Raw genomic sequence first — 27068 nt, 5'->3', positions numbered from 1 at the left:
AGAATCCTGGGGTAAGTGCCTAAATTTAGGTAAATTTTCAGCAGAAAACTTACCTTCTATGTTTGATTGAAAATATGGAACAAATTTAGGCTCTGATCTTAGGATCCTATATTTAGGTACTTAGCTGTTTTTGAATATCAGGCCTGGAAAGTTTATTCATACAAAACTGGAATCAGCGAGAAAAAAATGTATTAATATATTAACTTTGTTGGTGGTGCATCTGGTTCAATGAAAGCTAAAGAGCTTTTTGCACACTTATGCTTTGCAGGTATAATGAGAATGTGAAGTGTGAAAGAATTAGGCTTGAACCCCACAAGTAGCAGACAGCAGAGTTACAGTGCTATAATATTCTTCGTTATTCATTTGGTTGTCTCTCAACTCTCACCATTATTCGCCATCTCAGCTGATCCCATCACCATTACAGATATGCCAATGACTGAAGCCAGAGCCCATATACAAACGTTGACGATCTTGGCCTTGTGAGGTGTGCGGATGTCCAGGGCTTTCACTGGGTGGCAAATGGCAATGTAGCGATCCACACTCATCATTGTGAGAGTAAAAGTGCTGGTGAACATGTTATAGTAGTCTATGGCAATGACAATCTTGCACAGGACGTTACCAAAGGGCCAAAAGCCCAGGAAAATGTCAGTGCCCTGAAACGGTAAGGTGATGAGCACCAAGGCATCTGCCAGAGCCAAGTTGAAGATATAAATGTTTGTTGCTGTCTTCATCTTTGTGTATCTGAAACAGACAGTCACACCATTGTTTCAGCAAGTTTTCAGTCAGGTAAACTAAAAAGGATGTTTAACAGCAGTTCTGATTATTTTGGATCACCAGTTTGCATGATGTTCTTTTAGGATGGTCAAACTCATTTTTTAAAATTCTATTTTGTTTATAAAATATGTTTGATGTGTTTTTACTGTTTTGATTGTGTATGTAAATTATTTTATCCGCATAGGAAAATTGTAAAATGTGACCTATAAGTCTTTTACAATAAACAATCATCATAAACTACCTCTATAAACAGAGATCAACACAGAGCACAAATATTCTATGTGTAGCAATAGCGAGAAAGTTAGAGTACAGATAGCATTTAGCAAGAGAAGGGTACTGCTATGTACTGCTATGCAGAGGGCCTGGGTTTGATGCCTGAGTCGAGCCTCTTATTCCCCAGACTATCCAGGGCTAGGGATGCCATTCACTGCCAGTAGGGGAGGTTCAGCTAGCCTTCAAGGGTGCCACCTGGTTCATGTTAGCCATGGTTTTTGGCTTCAGGCAGAGAGCACAGTTACTGCAATGACTGAGCTGAGTGAGTTTGGAGGAGAAAATAAATAGAGGGGGAGCCCTGGGTAGTTATGAATGAAGGGATAGAGGACCTTATTCTATAAAGGTTATGCATAAATTTTAGGAGCATAACCTTTATAGAATAAGGTCAATAGTGCCATAATCCAATTGAGCATGGTTCAAACTGAGCTGGAGCAGGATGAAACTGGTGGATTCGATCAACAATCACATTGGAGACCTTCAGACCACAGGCCCTGAACTGTTTTCAATAAAGAAAGACATCCAGAGCAGTTACCTGAAGCCTTATAGTAATAATAATAATCATCATCATCATAATAAAACAATGGTCAGAGGCAGATGTTCAATCCTTATTAATACAAATGTTCAGAATAGTAAACCTCTTATAACCAGATTCAAACTCATTGGAGGCAATGGTGAAAAGGAGAGAAACAGAGAGGTATGTCACTATCAGGTTCATTTTCGAAAGACATGGACATCCAAAAAGTGACATAAAATCGGCACTTGGACGTCCGTCTCACATAGACGTCCAAATCGATATAATTGAAACCCGATTTTGGACGTCTGTCAGAAGTCTGTCGCAACGACGTCCAAATCTCAAGGGGCCATATCGGAGGCGTGTTTGAGGCGGGACTTGGGTGTTCCTAAGACTTGGACATCTTTGAGCCATAATGGAAAAAAGCAAAAAAGTCCATGACTAAAACTGGGACGTTGTCACCCGGACCTGTTTTTATTACAAATAAGGAACAAATAGGTGTCCGAAATGACCAGATGACGACTGGAGTGAATCGGGGATGACTTTCTGTTACTCCCTCAGTGGTCACTAACCCCCTCCCACCCTCAAAAAACATCATTAAAAATATTACTTGCCTACCTCTATGGCAGCCTTAGATGTCATACTGAGGTCCATGACAGCCCTGGAGTAGTTTAGTAGTAGGTGCAGTGCACTTCAGACAGATTGACCCAGGCCCATACCCCCCCCCCCCTACACCTGTTACATTTGTGGAGGAAACAGGGAGCCCTCCTAAACCCACCAGAAACCCTCTGTACCCACATATTGGTGCCCCCTTCACCCGTAAGGGCTATGGTAGTGGTGTACAGTTGCGGGTACTGGGTTTTGGGGGGCTCAACACACAAGGTAAGGGAGCTGTGTACCTGGGAGCATTCTATGAAGTCCACTGCAGTGCCCCATAGGGTGCCCAGTTGGTGTCCTGGCATGTCAGGGGGACCAGTGCACTATCAATGCTGGCTCCTCCCATGTCCAAATGGCTTGACTTTGGACGTTTTAGACTTGGACATCTTTCCGTTCGAAAATCAAAGACGTCCAAATCCAAGGATGTCCATGGTATTTTCAAAAACAAAGATGGACATCAATCTTTTTTTGAAAATGACCTTTTCCCCACCTCCGAATATGGACATTTTACAAAGATTTCCAAATTCCAACTTAGACGTTTCTTTCGAAAATGCCCCTCTATATTTCACTGGAAATGTGTGCCCAGCAGTAGACACTACACCCTGTGCATTCTACCATGCCACTAATTTTACTGATTCTGTTGTGTTCCTCTCTCCTAGGAAAGCAGAGTGGAGGAACTAGACATTGTAAAGGAGAAATAACAAGTTCAGACAAGTTGAAGTCAAGACCAGATGATTCTGTAATGCATGGAAAGTAAGCAAGAACATTATCAATGAATAATTCCAAATTCTGCATTGAAATGGCCAATGAATCACTAAGCATGCTGTGTTTAGTTAGTGTTTTACCAGAACATAGTGAGGTGATATGCAAGGGTATAAAGATGGAAGAGAGTTTAGAATAGAGAGGGTGAAAGAGGCAACCTGTTGCCAGAGATGGGCAGCATTCTCACTGGATTCCTTCAAACTGTATTGTCAGTGAGCCTCCATCTAGTTTGCTTTGTCATACTCCCCACTGAAAATACCAAGTGATTCTCATTGATAAACATGAGCAATTTTGCATTAAAGCAAAAGGTTTTTTTCTAAATAAATTCCATATCCTGCAATGTTTTTTAATGTAGGGTGTCTGTAGTCCCTCCTCACTCCAATGTTGCTCCATCTTGGAGCATAAAATGAAACATGAGCCTCAGAAAATCTCACAGAAGCAGCATCACATTTCCCAAGACAAACCCAAAAGCTGTTTGTTCATTTTATACTTTTCTATCTAATCCACGTGAAGCTTGCACTGCTGCCGCTGCCTCTGCTTTACTCACTCTGTGGATAAATAAAAGGTTTGGGTTTGCAGTGCTGTTAATCTGGCTCCTATCACAAGCTCTAAATTTAAAAGGCGCAAACATTTAGTAATAAATCATTGATCTAGTCCCAGATCAATGAGGACAGTGACTGTGGAGGCTGAGAATAAGTAATGCATTACACTGATTTTGCTCAGGAGTCTCCAGGAAGACCTGCAAACAGATAGAAGGGGAGACGCTGCTCTCCACATTTTGAGGAAGATAAACCTTCACTGTAATATTTGAACATAATTTCAGGCAAAGTCACTCATCCATAACCAGCAGCACTAGTGCAATGCACGGTGGGGGGGGGGGGGGGGGGGGATACATTCTGCACATCTTCAGGATTCAGATAAGCTACTAGGGGATGGAGGAGGATGATGCACAGGGGAATTGTGTGCTAGACTATGTAAATGAGCTGTAAGCAAATGAATTGGGTTTTTCTTTTCTGCATCTTATGATTCCAGTGTGAGAAAGAAACCCTGCTTCAGTTCCAGATGCAAAACACAATCGGGTTGATACTGAAAGTGATGTAACCTGGCTGGCTACTTGCTGATATACAATGGCACTTAAACTGGGTAGAGTCACTGAATATCAGCACTAACCAACCATCCTAAAAATGGATAGAATAAGGGCATTACAGGGCCGGAGTCTGGGCAGAGCCAGCACTTATCTGAACACCAGTGAAATACAGTACCAGTATCCAACTAGCTGACAAGACAGATAGGACTGCACAAAAAGCTGTCCTTTCTTTGTCCAGTTGTCTATCCAGCCACTGGCATTGACTATAAGCCAATACCCAGATAACTTTCAGGTATGGCCTGAAGGGTTCTCTGGTTCTCCTCCCTCATGATTCTGATTCTCCCTTCCCCTGAAGGGAGCTAGATCTCCCAACAAGACCATCCCCTTCCATTCCTCCACCCTCTGTAGGCCTCCACAAGCTTATCTTTAAGATCTCTGGTGGTCGAGGAGTCCAAGGAATAGAAACAGAGAAAAATGTAAAGACCATATGACTTATTCAGTCTGCCCATCCATCTACTCTCCTTATCACTCCCTTAGAGACCCTATGTACGTCTTTCAAGCTTTCTTAAATTCAGATACTGTTTTTGTCTCCATCACTTCCACCGGGAGGCCGTTCCACAAATTCACCATCCTTTCAGTAAAGAAGTATTTCCTCTGTTTACTTCTGAATCTATCCCCTTTCACCTTCATTTTATGCCCCTCATTCCAGAGCTTCCTTTCAATTGAAAGAGACTCACCTCATGTGCATTTATATGTATAGGTATTTATATTTCTCTATCATATCTCCCTTCTCCTGTCTTTCTTCCAAAGCATACATATTGAGATCTTTAAGTCTGTCCCCATACACTTTATGTCGAAGACCACTGACCATTTTAGTAGCCACCCTCTGGACCGACTCCATCCTGTTTATATGTTTTCAAAGGTGCAGTATCCAGAATTGTACACAGTATTCTAACTGAGGTCTCACCAGAGTCTTATACAAAGGTATCATCACCTCTGGCCTCAAAATGGCCACCCCAAGCTTATGGTACTAGTGTGAGTGAACATTGCTCCTGCCCATTGAACCACTAAACTGCCAAGAATTTTAAATGGAGGCCTTGGGTGGGGGGAGTGGGAGGGTCTTGTTGGAGGATCAAGTTCTCTTCAGGGGGAATCAGGTTCAAGGGAGAGAGGGAGAGAAGTATCAGAGTCAGGGGGATGGGGGGACCTACTTCCCTTTATGCAAGTCCAGGCAGATGTTCAGCCAGGACCCACATAAGTGTCTTATATGGGTCACAGCTGAATATTGGCCAGGACCCGCATAAAGATCCAGTAGCCAGCACATGCTAGCATGGCCCTGGATATTCAATGCTGGTGCCCAGAGATGGATCCTGGCATTGACTATTGGGGCCAAATTCTGACCACAGCTGGCTGAATATTACCCAGGATATATCTTATACACAGCCAATATACATAAGGACACATCATCAGAAATATATAAAAGACCCACAGTCATATGAGAAAAATGGTTACAGCTGTAGAGATCTGCTAATTGTGATGTAAATATCTGAAGCAAGTAGTTCACCGGTTAAGGGCAAGCAAAAACAGGGCTGGTATTAGACATACTGGGGCCAAGGGCAGAACTTTGGAAAGGCTCCCAAAGCCTCAGTTGCAGATTGCACTCTCTTCTACTTTGGGCAGGTGGATCCAGGGAACTTGCACTGTTTGCACCCCCTAATGCTGACTCTAAGCAAAGGACCACTCTAGAACAGGGATAGGGATTAAGCTCCCACTCTATAATCTGGATTTGATTTTTAATTTATTACTTTTTCCAAATTCAAGCTTAAGCCATAAATACATGAGTTATTCCCCTGTTCCACGGAGCTTAAACTGTAAGTTGTACCTGAAGCAAAGGTGGGTGAAATGACATATCCAAGCTCACAACATATCAGAAAAAGAAGTGGGATTTGAACCCAGATTACTTGGTTCACAACCCCACTGCTCTAACCACTAAGCTCCATCCCAACAGCTGAATATGCAGGATCAAAACCCTCCCTGAAACACAAGAGCAGTCAGAGCCCTAATTCCCATAATTAGTCTCTTGTACAAGTGACATCACTCAGTACCACATCACTATACTGTTTAGTTCTGATTGTAACAGTGAGGCTGCTTTGGGAATGATTCATCAGGGCAGAAATTCATTTTGATCCCCAGGGAGCAAAGAAAGAAAAAACAAATGAATATTTAGTTTATAGGCAATTAGCTACTCCTTTAACCACACACTACTGAAGTGAAAAGGCAGGAAATGCATTTCACATGAAGTTAAAGGGCTTCCCCCTTGCTGCATTCCATGCTATTACATTCAAGGTAGAAGCCACATGCTCAGACATCGTGCAGGGCTCTACTGTAAGCCTTTCTACATCTTTCTCTCAGGATCTTATGCTCTAGACCTAACACAGGTGCTAGAGGCAATTAGCACCAGTGTTAATGTGCGTAGAACATTCAGAGGGCACTAGCACAGGAAAAAACATGCACGCCAAAGAAAGCTGCAAATGCATTTAAATGTAATCAGCTTGATGTTAATGAGGTCATTTTGTATTCTCTCCCAGTTCTCAGAGAACAGCTCACAAACGGTGCCCTTAATACTGCAAACTTACTGCCAGCTCACAGGTGGCGTTGAGGGGTTTGAAGAGAGGATTTATTCTGTACTTTTCAGTTTAAACTGTAGGTTTTGATTTTTTTTTTTGAAGTGGAAAGAAGCCCGTGTAAGACTCTAAGCGCTGATAGCAAGAAATAAATGTGTCCAAATCTGAGCAAAACCAAAAGTGAAAGCACACATTGGCACCTGTTTTCTGCGCTTAAATATAAGCCTTTCAAGTGAAAAAAAAACTATTTGGAAAGCTTATATTTAAAGACAAAGAAGAATGATACCGATATGTGCTTCACTTCCGGGTTTGGCTGAGCATACACAGAAGACTGCGCTTATCATGAAACTCTTATGCACATGCACCAGGCATGTTCCTCCGCCTTACTTTCAGTCTCATAGCACACATATAATTTGAATTCCATTAGCTCTGAGCATTAAGGGGCTATGTTTCTACACTGTTCCTGCAGTATGGAGTGGGCGCTGTTCGCTTTAGTGCCAGAGTTTTGAGCATTGGCCCATCAGAGAGATAAAACAAGATCCTACCACTGACACCTGCAGCTGTCCTAGGTAGAGTCTTGGCGGTAAATACAGTCTGAGCTGCAAGAGCTGAGCTGTGGAGAAACCATCACATGACAATCTGATAATGAAATGATGAATGACCTGTTTGTATAATACAGTTCTCTGAGGTTCCTGGTTCATTCTGCCCTCCTTACAGTAAATTGCAAGAGATCCCATCTGTCACTCTCCTTGAGTTGAATAGATACTTACAGCAGTTAAGATTTAATCCATTCCTTATCAGGGTTGGGAAGGGGAGAGGCATCCAGACATTTTGTTCTGCAGAGAAAGCACTAGAAATCCCGTTACACACTGGATGGTACCAATACTGGTACTGGCTCATACAACCCCAAACAAATCCCAGATATTTGCTAGAAAGGGTCTACCACAATTCAGTTTAGAGCTAAACATGAGGTCTCAGTGTGTGTCAGGGGACTGAAGGAATAAGGAAAATGTTGGTAAAGTACCTCTCATCAAACTTATCCCAGTCACAAAGAGGACAACTATCACGCAGTTACCATCAGTTTTAGTGCATGTTATTGGCCAAGCAATGCCGAAAGGGACTGAGCATGGGCAGAAGACATGGGTGCACACAGCATTAAAACGAATGAAAATGATGTCGTTAAGTATTCCGCTGCAATGCACCTGAGAAATTTTTCACCAGGTCCAGGGCAACATAGAAATGTTGCTTGAGAGAATTTCATGTCCTTTTTAATTTAAAATGGCTCGTTTTTGTTTTTTGTACAGCCGAACAGTATCTGCAAATTTAAATCACAGACAGGAGATAACAGCAATAATGTAAGCATGGCCACACAAAAATGAAATGGCCAGTACACATCTGCGGTTGTTGTCCTGAGGTCATAAAAATCAGGCCTTGCAAAAATTTCATGAGCAAGACATTTTTAGAAGGCTAACATTTATTTACAGGACAAGAGCTGCAAATGTGTGCTAGTGATCTCATTTTCTTTGGCATTCACCCAAGAAGCCACACTTACCGCTGAACCTTTGTTCGGGACTAGGGGGCGCACAATGAAGCTACAAAGTAGTAAATTTAAAACAAATTGGAGAAAATATTTCTTCACTCAATGTGTAACTAAACTCTGGAATTTGTTGCCAGAGAATGTAGTAAAAGCAGCTAGCTTAGCAGGGTTTAAAAAAGGTTTGGATTGCTTCCTAAAAAGAAAAGCCCATAAGCCATTATTAAAATGGATGGGGAAAATCCACTGCTTATTTCTAGGATAAGAAGCATAAAATGTATTGTACTGTTTTGGGATCTTGCCAGGTACTTGTAACCTGGAATGGCCACTGTTGGAAACAGGATGCTGGACATTCGGTCTGTCCCAGTATGGCAATACTTATGTTCTTTGTGTGTATGTGTCTGGCTGGCATTCCCCAATTAGTGCACAAGCTCTATGTGCATCAAATTTGCATAGAATTCATTTTCTGCATGGTGTACTTTTATGCTCACAACAGAAGCTGCACATGTGGCTATTAGACTTTCTGCATCAACCCCCAAAAGAAGTTTTGATCCTGGAGGCACCTCTATCCACTGTCAGACATGGAGTATAAGAACCTAAGAACATAAGAATTGCCATACTGGGACAGACCAAAGATTCATCAAGACCAGTATCCTGTTTCCAACAGTGGCCAATCCAGGTCACAAGTATCTGGCAAGATCCAAAAAAAGTAAAACAGAGTTTATGCTGTTTATCCTAGAAATAAACAATGTATTTTCCCAAGTCCATCTTAACAACGGCTTATGGACTTTTCTTTTAAGAAATTATCCAAACCTTTTAAACCCCTGCTAAGCTAACTGCTTTGACCACATTCTCTGCCTCTCACTGTTCCCCTTCCATTCACTCTCCCTCCCTAGAGGTTGCAGAAGATTCACCAGCCTTCATTATAAGCAGAATGCCATTGTTTTAGTGATTTTTAAATTATAAGTGATGGAAATAATGAGTTAACTTGACAAGTTTATTTAGTTTGCTGTAATTTATAATTCAGGGCTGTGTATTTTCTACTCCTTCTTCAGCATGTGTGCCCTATTGCTGGCCTGCTAGGAAAGTGCATGGTCACTTCTGTCAGAATGGGATTGGGGGTGGGGATCGTTAACTGGGATGCAGATGGGTATTCCAGCCAACTAGTATCCTTTCTTCATATTAGGAACTGAATTTAAATAAAGTGCTTTGTTTATTCTCTCTATGAGGGCATATTTTGGTTGAACACTGCAGTTCTTGTGTCTATTTCTGAAAAATGGATAATTCTCTGCTAACTTGTTTTCTTTAGTAAAATATTTCTCTGGGAGTTTATTTGCACTTCTGAATAAACATGACACAGGGCAGGCCTGCCACATCTCAATGCAAAGGCTTGGTGACGGTTCCTGAATCTGAATGCAGATTCCTGCAGTGCTAGGGAGGGACACTGCAGAGAAAATGCAGTCAAAGTGAATAGCTTTCATTCTTAATGCTCAAACTCTGCTCTTTAAGGCTTGTGGCTCTGTCTTCCAGCAGCCCTGCTTGTTGCTCTAGTGGTTAGAAAAGATGAATTTTCAATATTATCATACATGCTGCTGCTGCTAAACTCTCCTCTGCACCTAGACCTCTAGCTTTCCAGGAACTAAACACATGGATCTGTCTGTGTCTTGTCAGGAACAGTAAGTATCCGGTGATTACTGAAACACACAGCAGCTACAGTATCAATCAAACAAAAATTCAGGATTCTACTGAAAGAAACAGGCAGCCATCTCTAGGGTGCAATGTCATGCACACTGACATGTATTCTGCATGACGTTTTCTGAAGCTGACATGAAAGAAACCATATGCCTTCCTTTTAATTAGTTAATTATGTTTTAATTATATACTTTAAACCAATTGGAATGGTTTTGAATCACGATAGATAGATAGATAGATTTTAACACCGGCACCCATGACTCCCTCCCCTGCCCTCACATCAAATGAAACTTATTTGTGAAAATATAACTTGGCCACATCTTTATTGAATTGTGTTTAAAAATTCATAATTAGCCACTAGCTGCGCTTCTGAACTGTAATGGCACTCCTGGAAGCAGAGGGGTATGTATCCCCTTGCCCACAGTGCCACCCTGACAGCAGGACTACCGCCCCCCCCCCCCCCCCCCCAACTACAGGGCAGTGTCATGTTTGGCTACAGGCACCTTGGCACTCCACCCTCTAATATCTCATATACATAAAGAAAGCTGACTAAACTTCCAGGGTCCCTTATGGTGCAGGAGGTCGGCTGTACTTTTTAGAAAGATCTTAAGATGTTTCAGTTGCTGCAGCTTTTTGATGGGAGGAGGGCAAGTGCATAGGATAAGAGTCTTGATTTTCCTGTACAAGTTTTAATGTTTTGCTTTCTGTGCTTGGATCGTTTCATGTTGGAGTCTGGATGTGTTTTGTGATCCACCTAGATCAGCTGTAGCCGGTATTAATTAATTGATTGATTGATTTAATAGATGGCAGGTCAGTAAACCAAAGCACAGAGCGAATTACTCTCTCCAGGTCATAGAGGCAGAGCTGGGTTTAGAAGAGACATAGGGGCATAAAAACATTTGCAAAGCTTCAGCAAACACAAGAGGCTAATAACAGAAGATGCTCTTGTTATGAAATCAACAACATTTATGTGCAGAAAAATGGAAGAGATGCAAAATGAGAGGTAAACGGAAGGCTAAAGGGGGTGAGAGAGGTAATCATCCATGCTGCAAATCCAGATGAAGGCAGAAAATGGCTGAAATGCAAGCAGAGAGCTGCTCTCCTCTTATTTTCCAGGTTCTTGGGCAAAGGGAAGGCAGACTGGTGGAGATCAGATTGGATGAGGGGTAGGAAAAGAGGGGTAGAGGGTCACAAATATGTTTGCCTGCCCAAGACACCAAATTCCTAGAAATTTTACTAGGTAAAACGGTCTCAGATATGTGACATTACATCATCTTGCATTCTATAATGATCCGGGCCCTTTTCATCTCCAGCCTCTGAGAATTGGGCCTTTTACATTCCTTTTTTTTTTAGCAAATAAGCTCTCTTGTATGGTCAGCTTGCTGCTTGCAAAGGTCATTGAAAGGGAATACAGAAGCATGTGGATTGCTGGTCACCTGTCTCCCAGGGTTTAGCATTCTTCCAGGTGCAGCTGAGTGTGTCCTCTTCCTGTTAAGCTCCTCAGTATAGCTCACATTCTGTAAGGATTCATTCTAATTTATTTTAAGCCCAGTAAAGCTGTCTTGTTTGGCCTGACCTGTCTTGCTCTGCTTGTCAGTTGTTACATAAATCTGTCTTTCAGTGTAGGTTGACAGCCAGGTTCAGAACCTCTCTAGGATAGCTGTATGAAAGAGGTACGAACTGTGTATCTGCTAATGGAATAAGTGGAGAGATTGGGCTCCTCATCCCAGTTGGGATTTGGGGTTCATCCATTGCTGGTCCTTTTCTGCCTCTCCGTTCAAAGAATTATTCTGAATGAGAGGGTCCTTTCTTTCTTTTTTTAAATTCTTTATCATTTTAAGCAAACAAATTACACAAGTAAATCTACTTGTAGGAAAAACAGAGCATAGAAAATAAAACTTAAGAAGGAAATAAAACATACTTCCCATATATTACAAAAATAATTTAGCTCTTATATTAGACCACAAAACAAAGCTGAGGGATGGTCCAAACTTTACAAGAAAACTTTAAGAGGAAAAAGAAAAAGAAAAAGAAAAAGAAAAAGAAAAAGAAGAAAGGCACATAACATGATAAACCCTGTTATATTAATAAAGTACTGTAGCTCAAGCATTGCTAGATAAACTCGTCAAATCCAAGAAAGATTTTAACTGTTCAGGTACAAAGAAAACATACTTCACACCTACATATTTGATGACATATTTACAAGATAGCTTAATGTTTAAAAAAAGGCACCCAAATATTTTGCTCACTGTCTCAAAGAGAGAAATACTTTTCTCCTTTCTAGTGTTACTTTAGATACATCCTAATAAATCCAGATGTTCTGCCCAAAAAACTTCACTAGAGTTCCTGAAATACAGCCTTAATAGTTCACTAGACTTCCTGAAATACAACCTCATCATATTATTTAAACCCTGCTCAAAAATAAAAAATAAGGTTGTTCTCTTCATCACCTCAGCTGATGAACTTTCTAAAAAGGCAGACAAAATATTTGTCCAAATCCATATTCTTCTTCTCCCCTTCAGTGTCTTTAGCTTGCATATCTTTTTGGTCATTTTGAACTTCTTTGTTTGCAACGTTTTTACCAGGAAATTTCACAGAATTAGGTAAATAGTAAACCTTATTAACCAGAAGTGTATGTTCTGAGGAATAGTGTAATATAGTGCACTTCTTAGAGGCATCACCTGGAGTCATATCCGCAAACTTCAGAAAGTTCAATAAACGTGCATTCAAGTGTCGACTGTAGTTCTCAAAATTCTCCATCTGTTTATGTATCAATAAATTATCCTTCACCAAAGAAACTAAGATATTGAACTGATTTAACATCCTTTGTAATCTGTAGGATTTGCAATGAAAAATATGACTTGACCATTTCAATATTTGTTGACAATAAATCGATCTTACCCACAAGCATAGTCAGGTCAGTAGAAGTCTTAGTCAAAAAGGCCTCCATTCCCCATAGCATCTGCCACACACCTTCCAAAGTTACTCCACCAGGGGCAACAGGAATAACATCACTTCAATGAGAGAAATCCCAGCAGAGATAAAAACCTGGGGGCTGACCTCCTCTAGTGGCTTCACAGCAACGCCTTCCGCATCCAGGTCAACCATGGTCAATCCCTTCAATTCCACAGGGAAGGAAGGCAGATTACAGCCCAGAAGATATAAAGAAATTTCAAGGCTCAAATCCTCGGGCTTTCCCACACCAACGGAAACAGTGAGCTCTCCAACTCTGGTATTCACAGAGGTTCTGGTGGTGTATCGAACGATAGACTGTTGCACCAGTGTGGACGTCTGGCTCACAGAGGCAGTGGCCTTAACCACCCCTTTCGCTTTGTATGAGGCATAATGATAACAGAAGAATAGAAAATAGACCGAGGTAAAGCTAGGCTTCAGACTGTACAAGGAACACCATCAGCAGTCTTGCCACCATCTTGACTCTGCCCCTGAGAGGCCCATTTCTGCCAGACACTTGTGACCTGGGTTGGCCATTTTTGGAAACAGAATACTGGGCTAGCTGGAGCATTGGTCTGACCCAGTATGGCTATTCTTATGTTATATTCTTATGCTTTTGTGATGAAATAAACATGATATTTAGAGAGTATTCTGTGTATACTGAGTGTAGAGAGCTCTGAGAGGACAGGGCTGACCCTAGGACTCCATGACTTTCCTGATGTTCTTTACCTGGTACTGGTGTGGCATGGAGTGGTGTAGCCTAATGGTTAGTGCAGTGGGCTAAGAATCCAAAGAACTGGGTTCAATTCCTATTGTGGCTCTTTGTGACTCTGGGCAAGTCATCTAACCCTCCATTGCTCTAGGTACAAAACTTAGGTTGTGAGCTCACTAGGAACAGAAAAAGTGCCTGGATATTATATGTAAACCACTTTGATTGTACCACAGAAAAGGTGGTATATCAACTACATGACCCTTACTGTTTCATGTGTAATTTCTATATTTAGCTTTGCAAGGTGATCTAGCAAATAATTCAGTAAAACAATTTCATGTGAGATTCAACATTACAACTTGTAAATTATGTTTCTGAAAAGAGTTCCTCCCATTTCTATCTAGTGCCCCAACAAGCAATACCTAAATCATCCCCCGTTTACCCTGCTATACAAAATTCTAGCGCTTCATTTTCTTTTGCTCTGTTTAAAAATTCATGGAAATGCCACCAGTTCTGTTCTGGACCTGAACAAATTCAAACACAGACCTCCACTGGAACTTAAAGGCTGCATGCAGGCCATCAAAGCCCTTTAGTGCACAGTAATAACAGCACCAGTGTGGGGAAAGGGGGGGGGGGAGGTGGCTTTTCACAGCCTGATTGCATTTCAAGAAAACCAATCTAAAATTTATTTGGTATGCAAAATCCAGAATTCTATAATGAACTTTTAGTTTTAATTTAATTAATGTTATAGCTCGTTGTTTGGGTGATCAGGGTTGAGGCTTTGTGCAGTCTGCTAGCAGAGGTCTAGGCATGGTGTCTGTCCTCAGTCTTGCAGAAACTAAAGAGAGGAGGGAAAGATCTCTGTAGAGCTAGTGGATGTAGAACCTCATGCACAGTAACCTGAAGAACTGGGTTCAATTTCTTCTATGGCTCTTTGTGACTCTGGGCAAGACACCTAACTCTCTGATGCCCCAGGTATAAGTTGGGACCCCACTAGGAACAGAGAATGTGCCACTTTGATTGTACATCGCCATAGTTTTCCTGGTGTTCTTTATCTGGTACTGGTGTGGTGTGGAGTGGAGTGGAGGAGTAGCCTAATGGTTAGTGCAGTGGGCTGAGAAAAGGTTGCTGCTGGTCACAGAAATGACTGCATCTGTCTGCCCTGATCCAACAGGAGAACTTTATCAGAAGAGTCTAATTTCCACTAGCAAAGCATTCTAAAAGGCAGCCAAGATGAGCACCAAGCTGCCAGCCCCAATCCAGCAGCAGAGGTGAACTCCTGTGCAACCACTCCAAAGAGGGCAAGCCCCAGTCCTCCAATCTTTTGCCTGGGGTACCACTATGTTGATAGTGGTCCTGACTACCAGGCCTGGCCTTATCTGTTCTGAAGCTTTTCTATACCTTAATATTTGTATAATTCCTCTAACTTTGCTTATCCCTCTCCATGCGTCTGATTTTTTCCTTTGTTGATTTCAAATTAATGGCAGATTGAAAGTAGGCAGGATAGGCAGCAGTCCTATATGAATCCATACACACTTTAGGCAGTCCCAGAGATGAGACTGAAATAAGATGACCCATTCCTGCTCAGTACCTGAACTAAAGGTTTCAGGTCAAAATCAAAATTTTGAAAACCATACTCTGGTCTGTAGCAAAGAGAATCTTTTCTCAGTCAAGTACCTAGACTACAACTATTACTAATCCTTTATATAGCACTACACAGCACTGTACAAACAAAGAGACAGAGTGTCTAATCCACTCAACAGATAAACTCAAAGGACAAATGAACAGGAGAAAACATGCCCCCTATAGTGCAGGCAAAATGTTAGCCCTGTATTTCCTCTTTCTCCCTTCTTCATCCTTTTCACCTGATAACATGCAATCATGAACAATCCCACAGCTATCTGGAGTTAAGGGCGGATCCTGCCCTACTGCTCTCCCTCTTGCTAAAACAGTAGTTCAAGCTCTCCTATTTATTCACTAGTTTTGAGAAGAGGTGTAAAGGTCGGTTTGCATTCTGCACCACAACTCTCATTTAAACAAACAAAAAAAGGAAATTAATATATAATCTAATCAATGCCAAAAGGAGAATAAACAGAGGCACTTCAATAACTACTGCCTACCATCAGGGACAAATCTGAAGAAGGCACTATTTAAACACATTACAGCTACACATTAGAGCTCAGCTGTTTAAGCACAGTACAGCTGAGCTCTCACTTTTCCTGTCTGTCTGCTGTTATTAACTTATATTTGTAATACAGTAGTTGAGGTTTTGCCTCTGGCATCACATCCTGGAGCTGTAAATCACGTTCAGAACTAGCCAGAATGTGGAGCCACATCACTTGGTCCCCTAGCAATTTTCAGATTTCTTTTTTAGCAAAAAGGTAAGTCCTTTCACAAGGAACTACATCTACAGGCACAGATGTGAGCCTCACACCAGGTTGTCAGTAGAATTTTAGCCATTTCATTTCCAGTATTCGCAGAATCCAGAACTGTGGCTTGCAATTATTTTCTTGTTAACATGGAGTTCTGCATTAAACCTAATGTGAACAACACATTAATGTGGACCTCTGTGCTCCTGCTGTTACCAATGTATTTTCCTGACAGAAAGAAATGTTTGAGCTCTTGGGGACACTATGGCCCCATTCATAGTTTTTTTCACACATTGTATGTATATTTAAAATAAAGTTATGTAGTTTCCATATTAGTCCACTTAAATGCATTAAAAGAAAACTGGCCAAAAAAAGCTACAGCTATTCCCCCTCCCCCTCCGTTTGTTCCAGCTCAGTTGGAATTGGGTCTGGGACCTGGCACAATGAACTTTAACTCACACCTACCTAAGGTTTGTTCCAACTAATTTATACCCCACCCCTAACTAATCAACCCAACTTATCAACCCAGTCATCACAGTAACAGTCCTCAGCTGGGGGCTCCTGCAAGAACAATGCAATTATATGCCATAAATTCAACCACTAGATCTAAGAAAAACCTCTTTTTTGGACTAACTCAGGAGCCCACTTACCAAACATAGCACGAGTTTTAGTAAATAGACTCCTGTCTAGCTTTTGATAGGTTTCACTGAGCGCTTACTGTGGCCTCTTCAGTGTCCACACTATTATGAACAACTAAATTTCCATCCAAGAAGGGAGTCCCTCCCAGCCCTTATCATGATCGCACCTCAATGCATCACCAAAAGTTAGAAGAAGGACCAACTGCAGCACAATGGATGAAACAAAAAAAAAAACTGTCAATGTTACCAAAGTTTGCCTGAGCCAGAGGAAGAGAGGGAAAGTGTGGATTTAATTACATAAGCTTGATATGATATGCCACAGTACAAGAGGTTTTGAGGGTCAAACACAAAGTAGAATAGCTCAGAGCCAGAGCATTTATTGACTCAACAAGCACTTCCATTTCATCCTCATGTCTAATTGGAGTGGAGTATTGAAAAGTACAGCATGATGGAAATTCAAGTAATAATTAGAAACTGTGGAAGTGCCTAGAGTTTGCATCACACTGTGTGAAGAGCTCTCAGGCGTGAGCACAAGAACTGTTTAATTAAGAAAGCTAATCTTTTAGAATGCTCTTTACTAATATGAATAGTGAAGTGTGGGGAATAGGATGGTCCATAGGAAAAGCACATCATGAATGTTTTTACATCCCAATTGTTGCAGTTGTCTGGGTCGGCAAGACCCAGACAACCGCAGCAATCATGGTGCCAGCTGCGGAAGCCCAGGTTTGTACACCCTATTAACTGGGAGCCAACCACAAGACCACTGAGGACAATAAAGAGCACTTTAGATAATATACTAAAATAATCCAAGATCACAAAGTCAACTGGTCTTCAGGCTAAGATGGTCTGGGAAGAGAAAGTTAAGAAAGAATCAATGAAACAAGAAGCTTATTAACTTCTGCAGCTCTGGGCTTCTACCAACTGCTTTAATCATATAATAAGCACCAACACTTCAAAAAGACTGGAGTGTCAAACGCAATACAAATCACCCCTCCCTGGATTCAATGAAGGGTCTTACTCAATGTCGGGCATGTTTGGCATCCACTGGCTATGCATCAAACATCTGACTAGTTATATCCTCTAGATATTTTTCAAAGTTTGCTACACTGCTAGTTTCATAATCAGAAGTTCAAAATTATTTAATTGAGCTCTAAGTGGATATATAATTGGAGCAAGAGTTACACATTGTCAGGATTGCCTTAACCATTAGGCAAGATGGGTTGTTGCATACAGTGACAGCTTTGGGGAGGGGCAGAAAACAGCATCTGCAGTCAAATCAAAACATTTGGTCCAGCCAGTCTCACAGAACCACTGCTGAGTTCTTTTAGAGCAGAAAAGGTGGATACTTTTCAAATAGCCCATTTCCCAGGTAATTGACTTTAAGTAATGGTCCTCAATGAGGGTAACTTTATAAAACACTGTTTTAGGTTTGTAAATAGGCTCTTACAAATTAATACTCATGGTACAAGTAGTGCATGCTCAAGGCACAGTCAGAATACATGTGCATATTTTACAAAGTATGTGTTAATAGTTACACCTGCTGTCAAGCAGAGTTAATGTCCATGCCTTTGTCCAGGTGCAATTTCTGCAGGAACTGTGCTAGTGTTTTATGTGACTTTATGCAATAGGCTTCAAATAGATGCTTTCTCCACCCCAAACCAATGCACCCTGTTATAAAATTACCCCTCTAAGAAGGGGAGGATGCATAAGTGGAAGGTTTGTCTAGGGCACCCTATACCTTTAACCCTGCCCTGGTAGTCCACTTTGTCCTGTGGACAGGGAGGATAATAGGGCAAAAGAGGAAGCCACGGGGAGGGTGGGACGACTGTTAATGAGTAGATAGAGATCATGCTGACACTTCAGCAGCAAGGAAAAGGAATGTTGTATTCGATTGTGATAACCAGCCTAGAAGCTCTATTCTGCTAATTGATATGGTATTTGGATCATATTCTTGTCACCTACAATGTTTTACCCTATTATGCACATTGAGCTATTTTTCTATGGTGTGTTATTCTTTCTCTAGAAGAGGCAGTTTTGTGTGAGAAATATGACTAATTTATAGTTCTGTTAGGGAGGACCTCTGGCCAGGGACAGCCAATCAGATACATTTCATATCCTGGGTGTCCAACGTAAACAAATCTATCCCACACTTATTCATTGCAGATACCTTACAAGCACAAGCACTTTACATGGAGTGAATAATATAAGCAACAAAAAATGCAGATACCAGAGGGAGGAAAGAAGCTTATACCATCAATCAAAACACAGGAAGAAGAGCTATCACCTGTCAGAATAGAAGAAAAATAGCTATCACCAATCAGAACACAGGAAAGAAAGCTACTACCAATCAGAACATAGAAAGAAAAGCTAGAGAGAGATGTAATGAATGCTGTCAGCCAGATGGTAGCACATAGGAGACTTCAATCTTCCAGATGTTGACTAGAATATCCCACAGATGCAGGTAGGATATCTTGGATTCCCTTTGAAGGGACATTCCCCAACATATTAGATCAGGCATTTGTAAAAAGAGAAATGTTATTGAAGTCTTAGTGGGTGGTCTCCTAGAATCCAATGATCATTCAATGGAAAAATCAAGCTACATAAAGCCAAGATGCCTGAATTTCAGGACTGCCAATATTACAAAAGAAGGAAGAAAAGACCTCTAGAGTGCCAAAAGAGAAGACAGGATATGAGTAAAGTAGAGAAACAGTAGGTAAAAGTACAAGGAATTAAATGATGGGGGCAAGTAGAATTCAGTTGAATGCAAGAAGAGTAACTCTTACTACTACTACTACTATTACTTATCATTTCTATAGTATTAAATTGTTTAATTTTGAACACACCGTGACAGGATTGAACCGCATCCCATGCACAGGTATGTTGGAGATGATCTCAGTCTCTCCCATTCATTGTTAATGCCCATCTCAACACTCACATTATGTGAAAGAGAGCTTTCTTATAGAATTTATAAGGTGTACAATGCAAAAGTAAGATATCAAAATGCCTTTGGACATTCTTTTTAATCAGGTCAATGGTGCCCAATATAACTAGGGCAATTTCTATATCATTCCACCACTTTTCTTTGTTTCTGTTGCTACTAGAGGATCTTCTCTTTCTTCATGGGTAGTGCAGAATAATCACTTAGCACTAACACTTCTATTAGTAATGCTGTGAACAGATTCTGCCCGATATTTAAAACTATTTAGCAGGCCAGGAATGGCTCCTGGCCAGTTAAATAGCCTTAAACTAGCTAAACACTAATATTCAGCATGAGAAAGCCGGCTATTTCAGCTGAATATTACCACTTAGTAGCTAGCTTGGTCACTAGCTATGTCACATGACATAGCCGGTTAGCGCCTTCATATCTAGAAATCGACAAAACGAAAAAAGTTGCTAGACAGCAAAGAAGCCTGCCTTTAGAACTGAAGAAATCTGTTGAATGAAGGTCACTATATATTTATGAGAACTCCCAGGTAACAAACGACTCAACTGGTGAAAATTGTTTCCCAAAAAGAAGTGGAAGCACCACAGAAGGTGAAGAATGATTTGTGATCCAGCAAACAGTGTTTTTATCCTCACTCAGAACCAAGCGATTATCCCTTAACCAAGATGCAATAATGTCTGAATAACTTTGTAAAGGCTGAAAATCTATAGCACTTGGATTGATATAATGAACTAAAAGAATGTTGTCCTCATAGAAATATGTAAAGAAACTTTGTGACTGTATCAATAAAGGAAGGGGACTAACAAAGATGTTGAAAGATGTTGAAAAATAAGGGTGACAGTACCGATCCATGAGGGACCCCACAATGTAGCAGATAAGAAGGAGAAGACTGACCAGACTTACAAGCTGCAACGGACCATCCCTTGAGAAATGAATGAAACCAGTCAAACACCTTGCCTGTAATACCCATATATAAATGCCATCTGCTGAGTAAGATGGAATGATTTACCAAGTCGAATGCTGCAGAAAAATCTAATGAAATTACCAGAGCAATAAACCCCCTATCAAATCTACCATGGAGTTCACTGAGTAAAGAAGAAAGAATTGTTTCTGTGCTATGACCTATTCTAAATCCTGACTGGTGAGGATGGAGAGTTTGTGATGAATTTCTATGTGAAAAAAAGTTATTCATATACTATCTTCTCTGGAAAGAAAAGGTAGGGTGGATACTGGGCAATAATTATTAGGAATAGAAGGATCAAGTCTGGATTATTTAATAAAGGATGAACAGTGGCCATCTTCCAAAGATTAGGAAGAGATCCTTTAATCAAGCTCTGAAAAACCAAATGATAAGCAGAAGGGAGGAGATCCAAATTAGGAGTTCGTAACCATTCTAGGAGGAAGAGGGTCAAGCACTGAGGGGGCTCTATTTACTGTTGAAAACAGCTTTTTAATTTTTGAAAAAGAGGGAATGTTAAAGTCACAATTTTTCTGACTCCTAGGGCTGGCTGTTTCAGGCTCTACCCCTCTACCAATGGGTGGAGTTGAAGAGAGGGAAAAAGTGAGGAAGACAAGTCCTCTCTCTTCCATTTACAACGCACCTTCCACTACAGACTCGCTATGCCCAATTGCTCCCTGCGGCCCCTTCAACTTCCTCTAGTGCAAAACTGATGTCTTCCCCTCATTCTGCACTGGTAGTTTCACCTTCCAGTGCAACCAGTACAGCAGGGATCAATCGTTGGGCCAAAGGTAGAAGTTGTGGTGGTTCTGGGCTCAACGAATGTTCCACCCCAGAAGACTCTGCTGGTCCTCCAGTCTCTGCCAGCGCTTCAGGTGGGACTGCTCTAGCGCTAATCTCTCCAATAGACCACTGCAAGCGGTCCATTGTAGAGGACAGCGGTAAGTTTGAGGGCTCCAAGGGAAAATCCCTCATCTTGCCTTTCTTCTTCACCATTAGGAAACCTTGCAACAACAGTAAGAGCTTACAATGTGACAGCCATCTTTGAACGCCTCCTGATCCACTTTTATTTCTTATCCATCGGATCATTTATGATGTTTGTATAATAATATATTTTATTTAGTTATGTTATTATAGCACATCCTTTATGTGGAAGGTGTGATATCTCTTGTTCGATACTTGTGGAGTGCTTGTGTGACTGCTTGCTGCGTGTGGCATATTGGTATGCTTAAGTTACTTATTCACCTGTTCTCGGATTTAATGGGGTTATAGAGTTTATCACAGCTGCTATTACTTTTTTATTTTCTTCTATATGAGAAACAAATACGGTTTGGAAACACCTCATGATTTTGTCTTTTGCTATGTCATTTTAGTGCATTATGGGCCCTGTTTACTCAGCCACGCTATACGTGCACTAGCATTTTTAGTGCATGCTACAAATTAGTGCACGCTAATGCTAGAGACACCTATAGGAGTATATGGGTGTCTCTAACATTAGCACATGCTAAAAACGCTAACGCATCTTAGTAAACAGGACCCTATGAGGTGCATTTCAGTATTTTCAATATCCCCTCCCCACAAACATCCTGCTAGACTATGGAATGCTTTGAAGTCCCCATGCACATCTCCTACCCACCCTGCTAGACCATCTATGAGGGACTGTTATATACACTGTCAGCTATTTGCTTATTTCTGATCTGATGAAGAAGGGCAACCTTTGAAAGCTAATCAAGAAATGTATTAAGTTATGTCCAATAAAAAAGGTATCATCTTATTTTCTTTTCCATGTTTTAATTTTGTTTGATTTCTATTGATTACCTTTAAGAGTGGACTAACACGGCTAACACACCTCTTTACTCAATATGACATCTAAATCTGATATTGGACTTTTGCGGAAAATGAACAAAACTCCAGTAGTGAAAATGGCCATTTTCAAACAAAAATGTCCAACTTTTTGTTTTGAAAATGGCCATTTGCTAGACATTTGTGCTCAGTGCATCAACCTTTTAGGACCATTTTTAAAAACCTCCAGGGGAAACAACACACTTATGGAGGAGTAGGGTTCCATGGTGGCACACCCTTAACACATTCCTAATGTACCTAAAGAAAAGCCATCCGTAGGTCTTCCTACCAATGATCATTCTCAATGTGCTCTCTGATGAAAGGGATATCCAAACTCCAGCCATCAGACACCAGAGAGAACAATATTTTTAAATCCTCAAAAAATATATGGGTTAATATTCAAACGCACTTATCAAGTATCAAGTTTATTTGGTTATCTAAGGGATTTACATTAAAAATAAGAGAAATTAAAACTTACATTATTTAACAGCAAAGCCATGTCAAGCACCTGCTCTCTGGATAAGTACCACTGACTGAGATATTCAGCAGCACAATCTGAATAATGCAAGAGTGGAGTGTGGGTGGAACTAGAGCAGAACCAGGGTGGTTCTGATCTGGAATTCGTCCAGATAGCAGTGCTATTACACATGTTTATACTTATTAAGTACGTGATATTCTGCCTTTCAATACAAGAAAATCAAAGTGGTGTACAATCCACTACACACACAAAAAAAAAACCCAGTCAGAAACAAACGTGCAAATATCAACAGAAAAGTGTAACTAGAAAATAAGAAGACAGAGATCAATATTTGGGTGAAGGCTGCTGACAGCCTAAAACAAGCCTTGCTGCCTATACAAACAGCTACTGCTCTGAAGAACCAGTGAAAAATAGAATTTTCAGTAATGCTCAAAATTTCTGATATGACTGTACTGCATGGAGAGAAACGAAAAGAGAGTTCCATAAAAATGGGGTGATTCAGAAGAATGAAGAGTGCCCGATGGACTCAAGACAAGAGCAGAAAACTAGTGGGATAGAGAAATGGTGTTCAGTAGAGGAACACAATGACTGAGCAGGGATATAAGAAAGTATCAAAGAGGTCAAGTAGAATGGAATCACAGAGTGGAGCACCATATGGGTCAGTGTTAAGATCTTATGTTGTATCCTGTACATAATGGGGAATCAATTATGATGATTTAGGAGTGGGGTAACATAGTCATGAAGATGGGCATATTTTATAGTAGTCAACCCTAGAAGCAACCAAGAAACACAGGCGAGTGGCACATACAGGTTTCTCAAGGTAGCTGTGAACAGATTCTGGCCAATATTTAAAACTATTTAGCAGGCCAGGAATGGCTCCTGGCCAGTTAAATAGCCTTAAACTAGCTAAACACTAATATTCAGCATGAGAAAGCCGGCTATTTCAGCTGAATATTATCACTTAGTAGCTAGCTTGGTCACTAGCTATGTCACATGACATAGCCGGTTAGCGCCAATATTCATTGGCTGACTGGCTAAGTTTAGTGGCCAGATAGACCCCCATAAATAGTAGGGCTATCTTTGGCTACTATATCTTAGCCAGTCAGCTGATGAATATTGGCTTAACCAACTATGCTTTTAGCGGCCAAAAAAAAATGGAAATTCAATGCCAGTTGCTGGATAAGGCCCCAGCACTGAATTTCTGGGTTTTCTGCTGACCGCAGGACTTAGCCAGGCTCCTTCCAGTGGTCTCAGTATCAGCCCCATTGAATGTAGAATAAGGCCAAAAAACTTGACTGAAAGAATTCATATTAATAAGTATGTAAGGACAGGGAAAAGCTGTCCTAAGGTATCCCGGTGGTAGACAGAATATTGCCTGACTGCATTATCTGGATAGTAGTTCTGAATATCTGGATATTTTTTCGCCACCACAGCCAGTGTTTTAAAAAATATGACTGTGGCAACTGAATATTGACTTAAGTACATAAGTAATGCCATACTGGGAAAAGACCAAAGGTCCATTGAGCCCAGCATCCTGTCCCCGACAGTGGCCAATCCAGTTCAAGAGCACCTGGCAAGCTACCCAAAAGTACAAACATTTTATACAAGTTATTCCCAAAATTGTGGATTTTTCCCAAGTCCATTTAGTAGCAGTCTATGGACTTGTCCTTTAGGAAACCGTCCAACCCCTTTTTAAACTCTGCCAACCTAACCGCCTCCACTACGTTCTCCGGCAAAGAATTCCAGATTTTAATTACGCGTTGGGTGAAGAAAAAATTTCTCCTATTTCTTTTAAATTTACTACACTTTAGTTTAATTGCATGCCCCCTAGTCCTAGTATTTTTGGAAAGCATGAACAGATGCTTCACATCCAACTGTTCCACTCCACTCATTATTTTATATACCTCTATCATGTCTCTTGATACATTTCTTGTATACTCCCATTTATGCTGATCAAAACTTATTCTGAAAATGTTAAAGTAAAGCAACTGGATCATTCAAGGTTCTCTTCGTTAGTTGTGGATGACCTCACAGCACTTCGTTAGAATCTGGCACAGCAGTTCATACCATATTCTCAGAGATTCCTCACTTACTGCCTCATCTTCCTGTGAGCTACAGATAATTTTCAGCTATAAAAGCAACGTCTTTACTGACCACAATGTAAGCCATCTGAAAAGAAAGCTAATCTACTTTGCACTCATAACATTAATCACAAGAGTAGTGAGTTCCATAGAAGTAGACTAACAGGACAAGAGTATACTGGGAGATGCTTCAATAGTCTTTAGGCACGCAGGCAGTATATAAAAAATTACAAATAGAATAAAATAAAAATAAAGTCAGAGGGTTATCTAAAATCGAAAGTCACTAGAGAGCCGCCAGATTACTGAGTTCCAGAAGGAAGAATTTTGATCAATGCTGGTTTTGAACTTACATTCTAGGGCATTGTGGGATTTGTAGTCCATGATTTTACCCATTGAATCAGCACTGTGGGTACTTGTTTGGTGGGACAATCACCTGACGCAATTGCGTTTGCCTAGCTGGATTTGCAGCTGTTTACTTCTGTCTTTGATTGCTCAGCTAGAAAAGGGTTTTGACTGGTTTAGATCTAGTTGATCCTAGACCTATTATTTATGTGACAATCACAGTCTCCTGACGCAAGCCCTGCAACCAAAACATGAATTGTGTCAAGTCAGATTGAAGATGTGTTAATAATTGAAGACATGATAATAAAAGATTTCTAGCCTTTGTCATCTACTCCACTGCTGTTTGTTGTTCATTCACTATGTAACAGCTGCTTGTGTTCTGTTAAAGGGAAATAAATACCCCAGGACTGCACCTCAGAAAATCTTTCCAGGGCTACAGACAAAGCCAAAACCCCTGAACCTGAATTTAGTGATTACAGCACTTGTACTGTCACTATGTCATAGACGCACCACTTGGCTCCAGGTCCAAAGGCACTGGTGATCTAGTTCTGGTTTTCCTTATAGAGGAACTTCTGGAAGCTGGTTTTTATCACCTGGAGCAAGCTGGCACCTTCTGTTACACACAGGGAGAGATCATGTTTCCAGGGATACTGGTGAGGAGAGATTTTTCTTCAGGCAATCACTGGATGGCTTTGGAGGAGGAAGTATCAAACTCAGGAGCAAAATTAGAAAATATTTTTTCGTACAGACAGTGCTAGAGGCATGGAATGAATCCCCAGGGCAGTGAGCAGAGGATCCCTGGTTGCAAAGAAATGCAGAGAAAGCCAAAGATGAAATGGGTCTGACCCTGTTCCATGACAGAAAAGAGGGGTTGAGTTTTCAATTTACAATCAATGACAGGGCTCCCAGAGACTGATGACTGTAAAACAAGAACAGAGCACATAGAGGGGGAGGAAACATTTCATTTCATTTATTTATTTCCATCAATAAAAAGCATAATAAAGGACATATGCAAACATAATAACATATCAATTGTACTTAGAAAGCAACTCCATTGAGCCAAGTTGCTTATTTAAACTTGGAGGTGTGCTGTATCACAGGAAGTGACTGCTATATCAGAGGACTGATGTACCAGGGTATCTTTGGACCTTTACCAGAAAGGGAGGGGGGTTCTCTTACCTGATGATGACGTACATGACGCCACAGTTGCCTACCAGCCCCACCACACACACAATTAGGTAAACCATCACGATCGTGACTTTCATACCCATTGGAAGGTAGCTGTCCATGGTGCTGTTATAGAACCAGCTGCAGGGTGGAGCACTCAGATTCAACAGAGAGGAGTCATTCAGCATCCTGTTACAAAAGGGTCCTCCAAAATCAGGGGTATGCATAGAATCCATCCTGAAGCAGCCTGCCCTAGGACGCAACCTGCAGTACACAAATAACCAAAGAAAGTATTCTTCAGCACAGTGTACAAGCGTATGAAATAACGCATATTCAGCATGAAATTCTTATCTCTGCTGTTCAAATAAAGCAGAAAGACAGATACCAAGGATAGACAACATATATCTTTTAAACCATCTGCTCTATACCACAGTACATATTGAGCTTGGGCTACATAATATATGGCATACTTTGCTCTGTGCAGCTATTCTGATGTAGTTAAAGGCAAAATGCAGAAGATGCTTGTGTGCATCACAAATCTTTCCATTCAGTAGGTGCCAGTTATACAGAATAACTCATATATGCTTCATTTACAACATTAGAACACAAATGAGACTGCAATGTCCCCTTTGTCTCTACATCCCCAGCAGACAGTCCATTTGCCTTCTGCAACA

General features: G+C 40.9%; 1 protein-coding gene across 3 annotated transcripts in view; it reads right to left on the bottom strand.

Annotated features, from left to right (window-relative positions):
- The window catches only part of OPRL1 (opioid related nociceptin receptor 1), a 40410-nt gene extending 13828 nt beyond the window's left edge, over positions 1 to 26582 (bottom strand). The window contains exons 1-2 of one of the 3 annotated variants that reach the window (XM_030212580.1): positions 26407 to 26582; positions 386 to 741 (exon numbers count right to left, since the gene is read on the bottom strand). In XM_030212580.1, coding sequence (XP_030068440.1) covers positions 386 to 741; positions 26407 to 26582 — 532 coding nt within the window. Of the gene's footprint in view, positions 1 to 379; positions 742 to 26406 lie in introns of all 3 variants that reach the window. The other 2 variants (XM_030212582.1, XM_030212581.1) reach the window with 2 other exon arrangements.
- Between the last annotated feature and the right edge of the window lie 486 nt (positions 26583 to 27068).

The sequence above is a fragment of the Microcaecilia unicolor genome, chromosome 8, assembly GCF_901765095.1.
Source record: "Microcaecilia unicolor chromosome 8, aMicUni1.1, whole genome shotgun sequence".
NCBI classification, from domain to species: domain Eukaryota; kingdom Metazoa; phylum Chordata; class Amphibia; order Gymnophiona; family Siphonopidae; genus Microcaecilia; species Microcaecilia unicolor.
The sequence above is the reverse complement of the archived record's forward strand: the minus strand, read 5'-3'. Positions and strand labels throughout refer to the sequence as shown.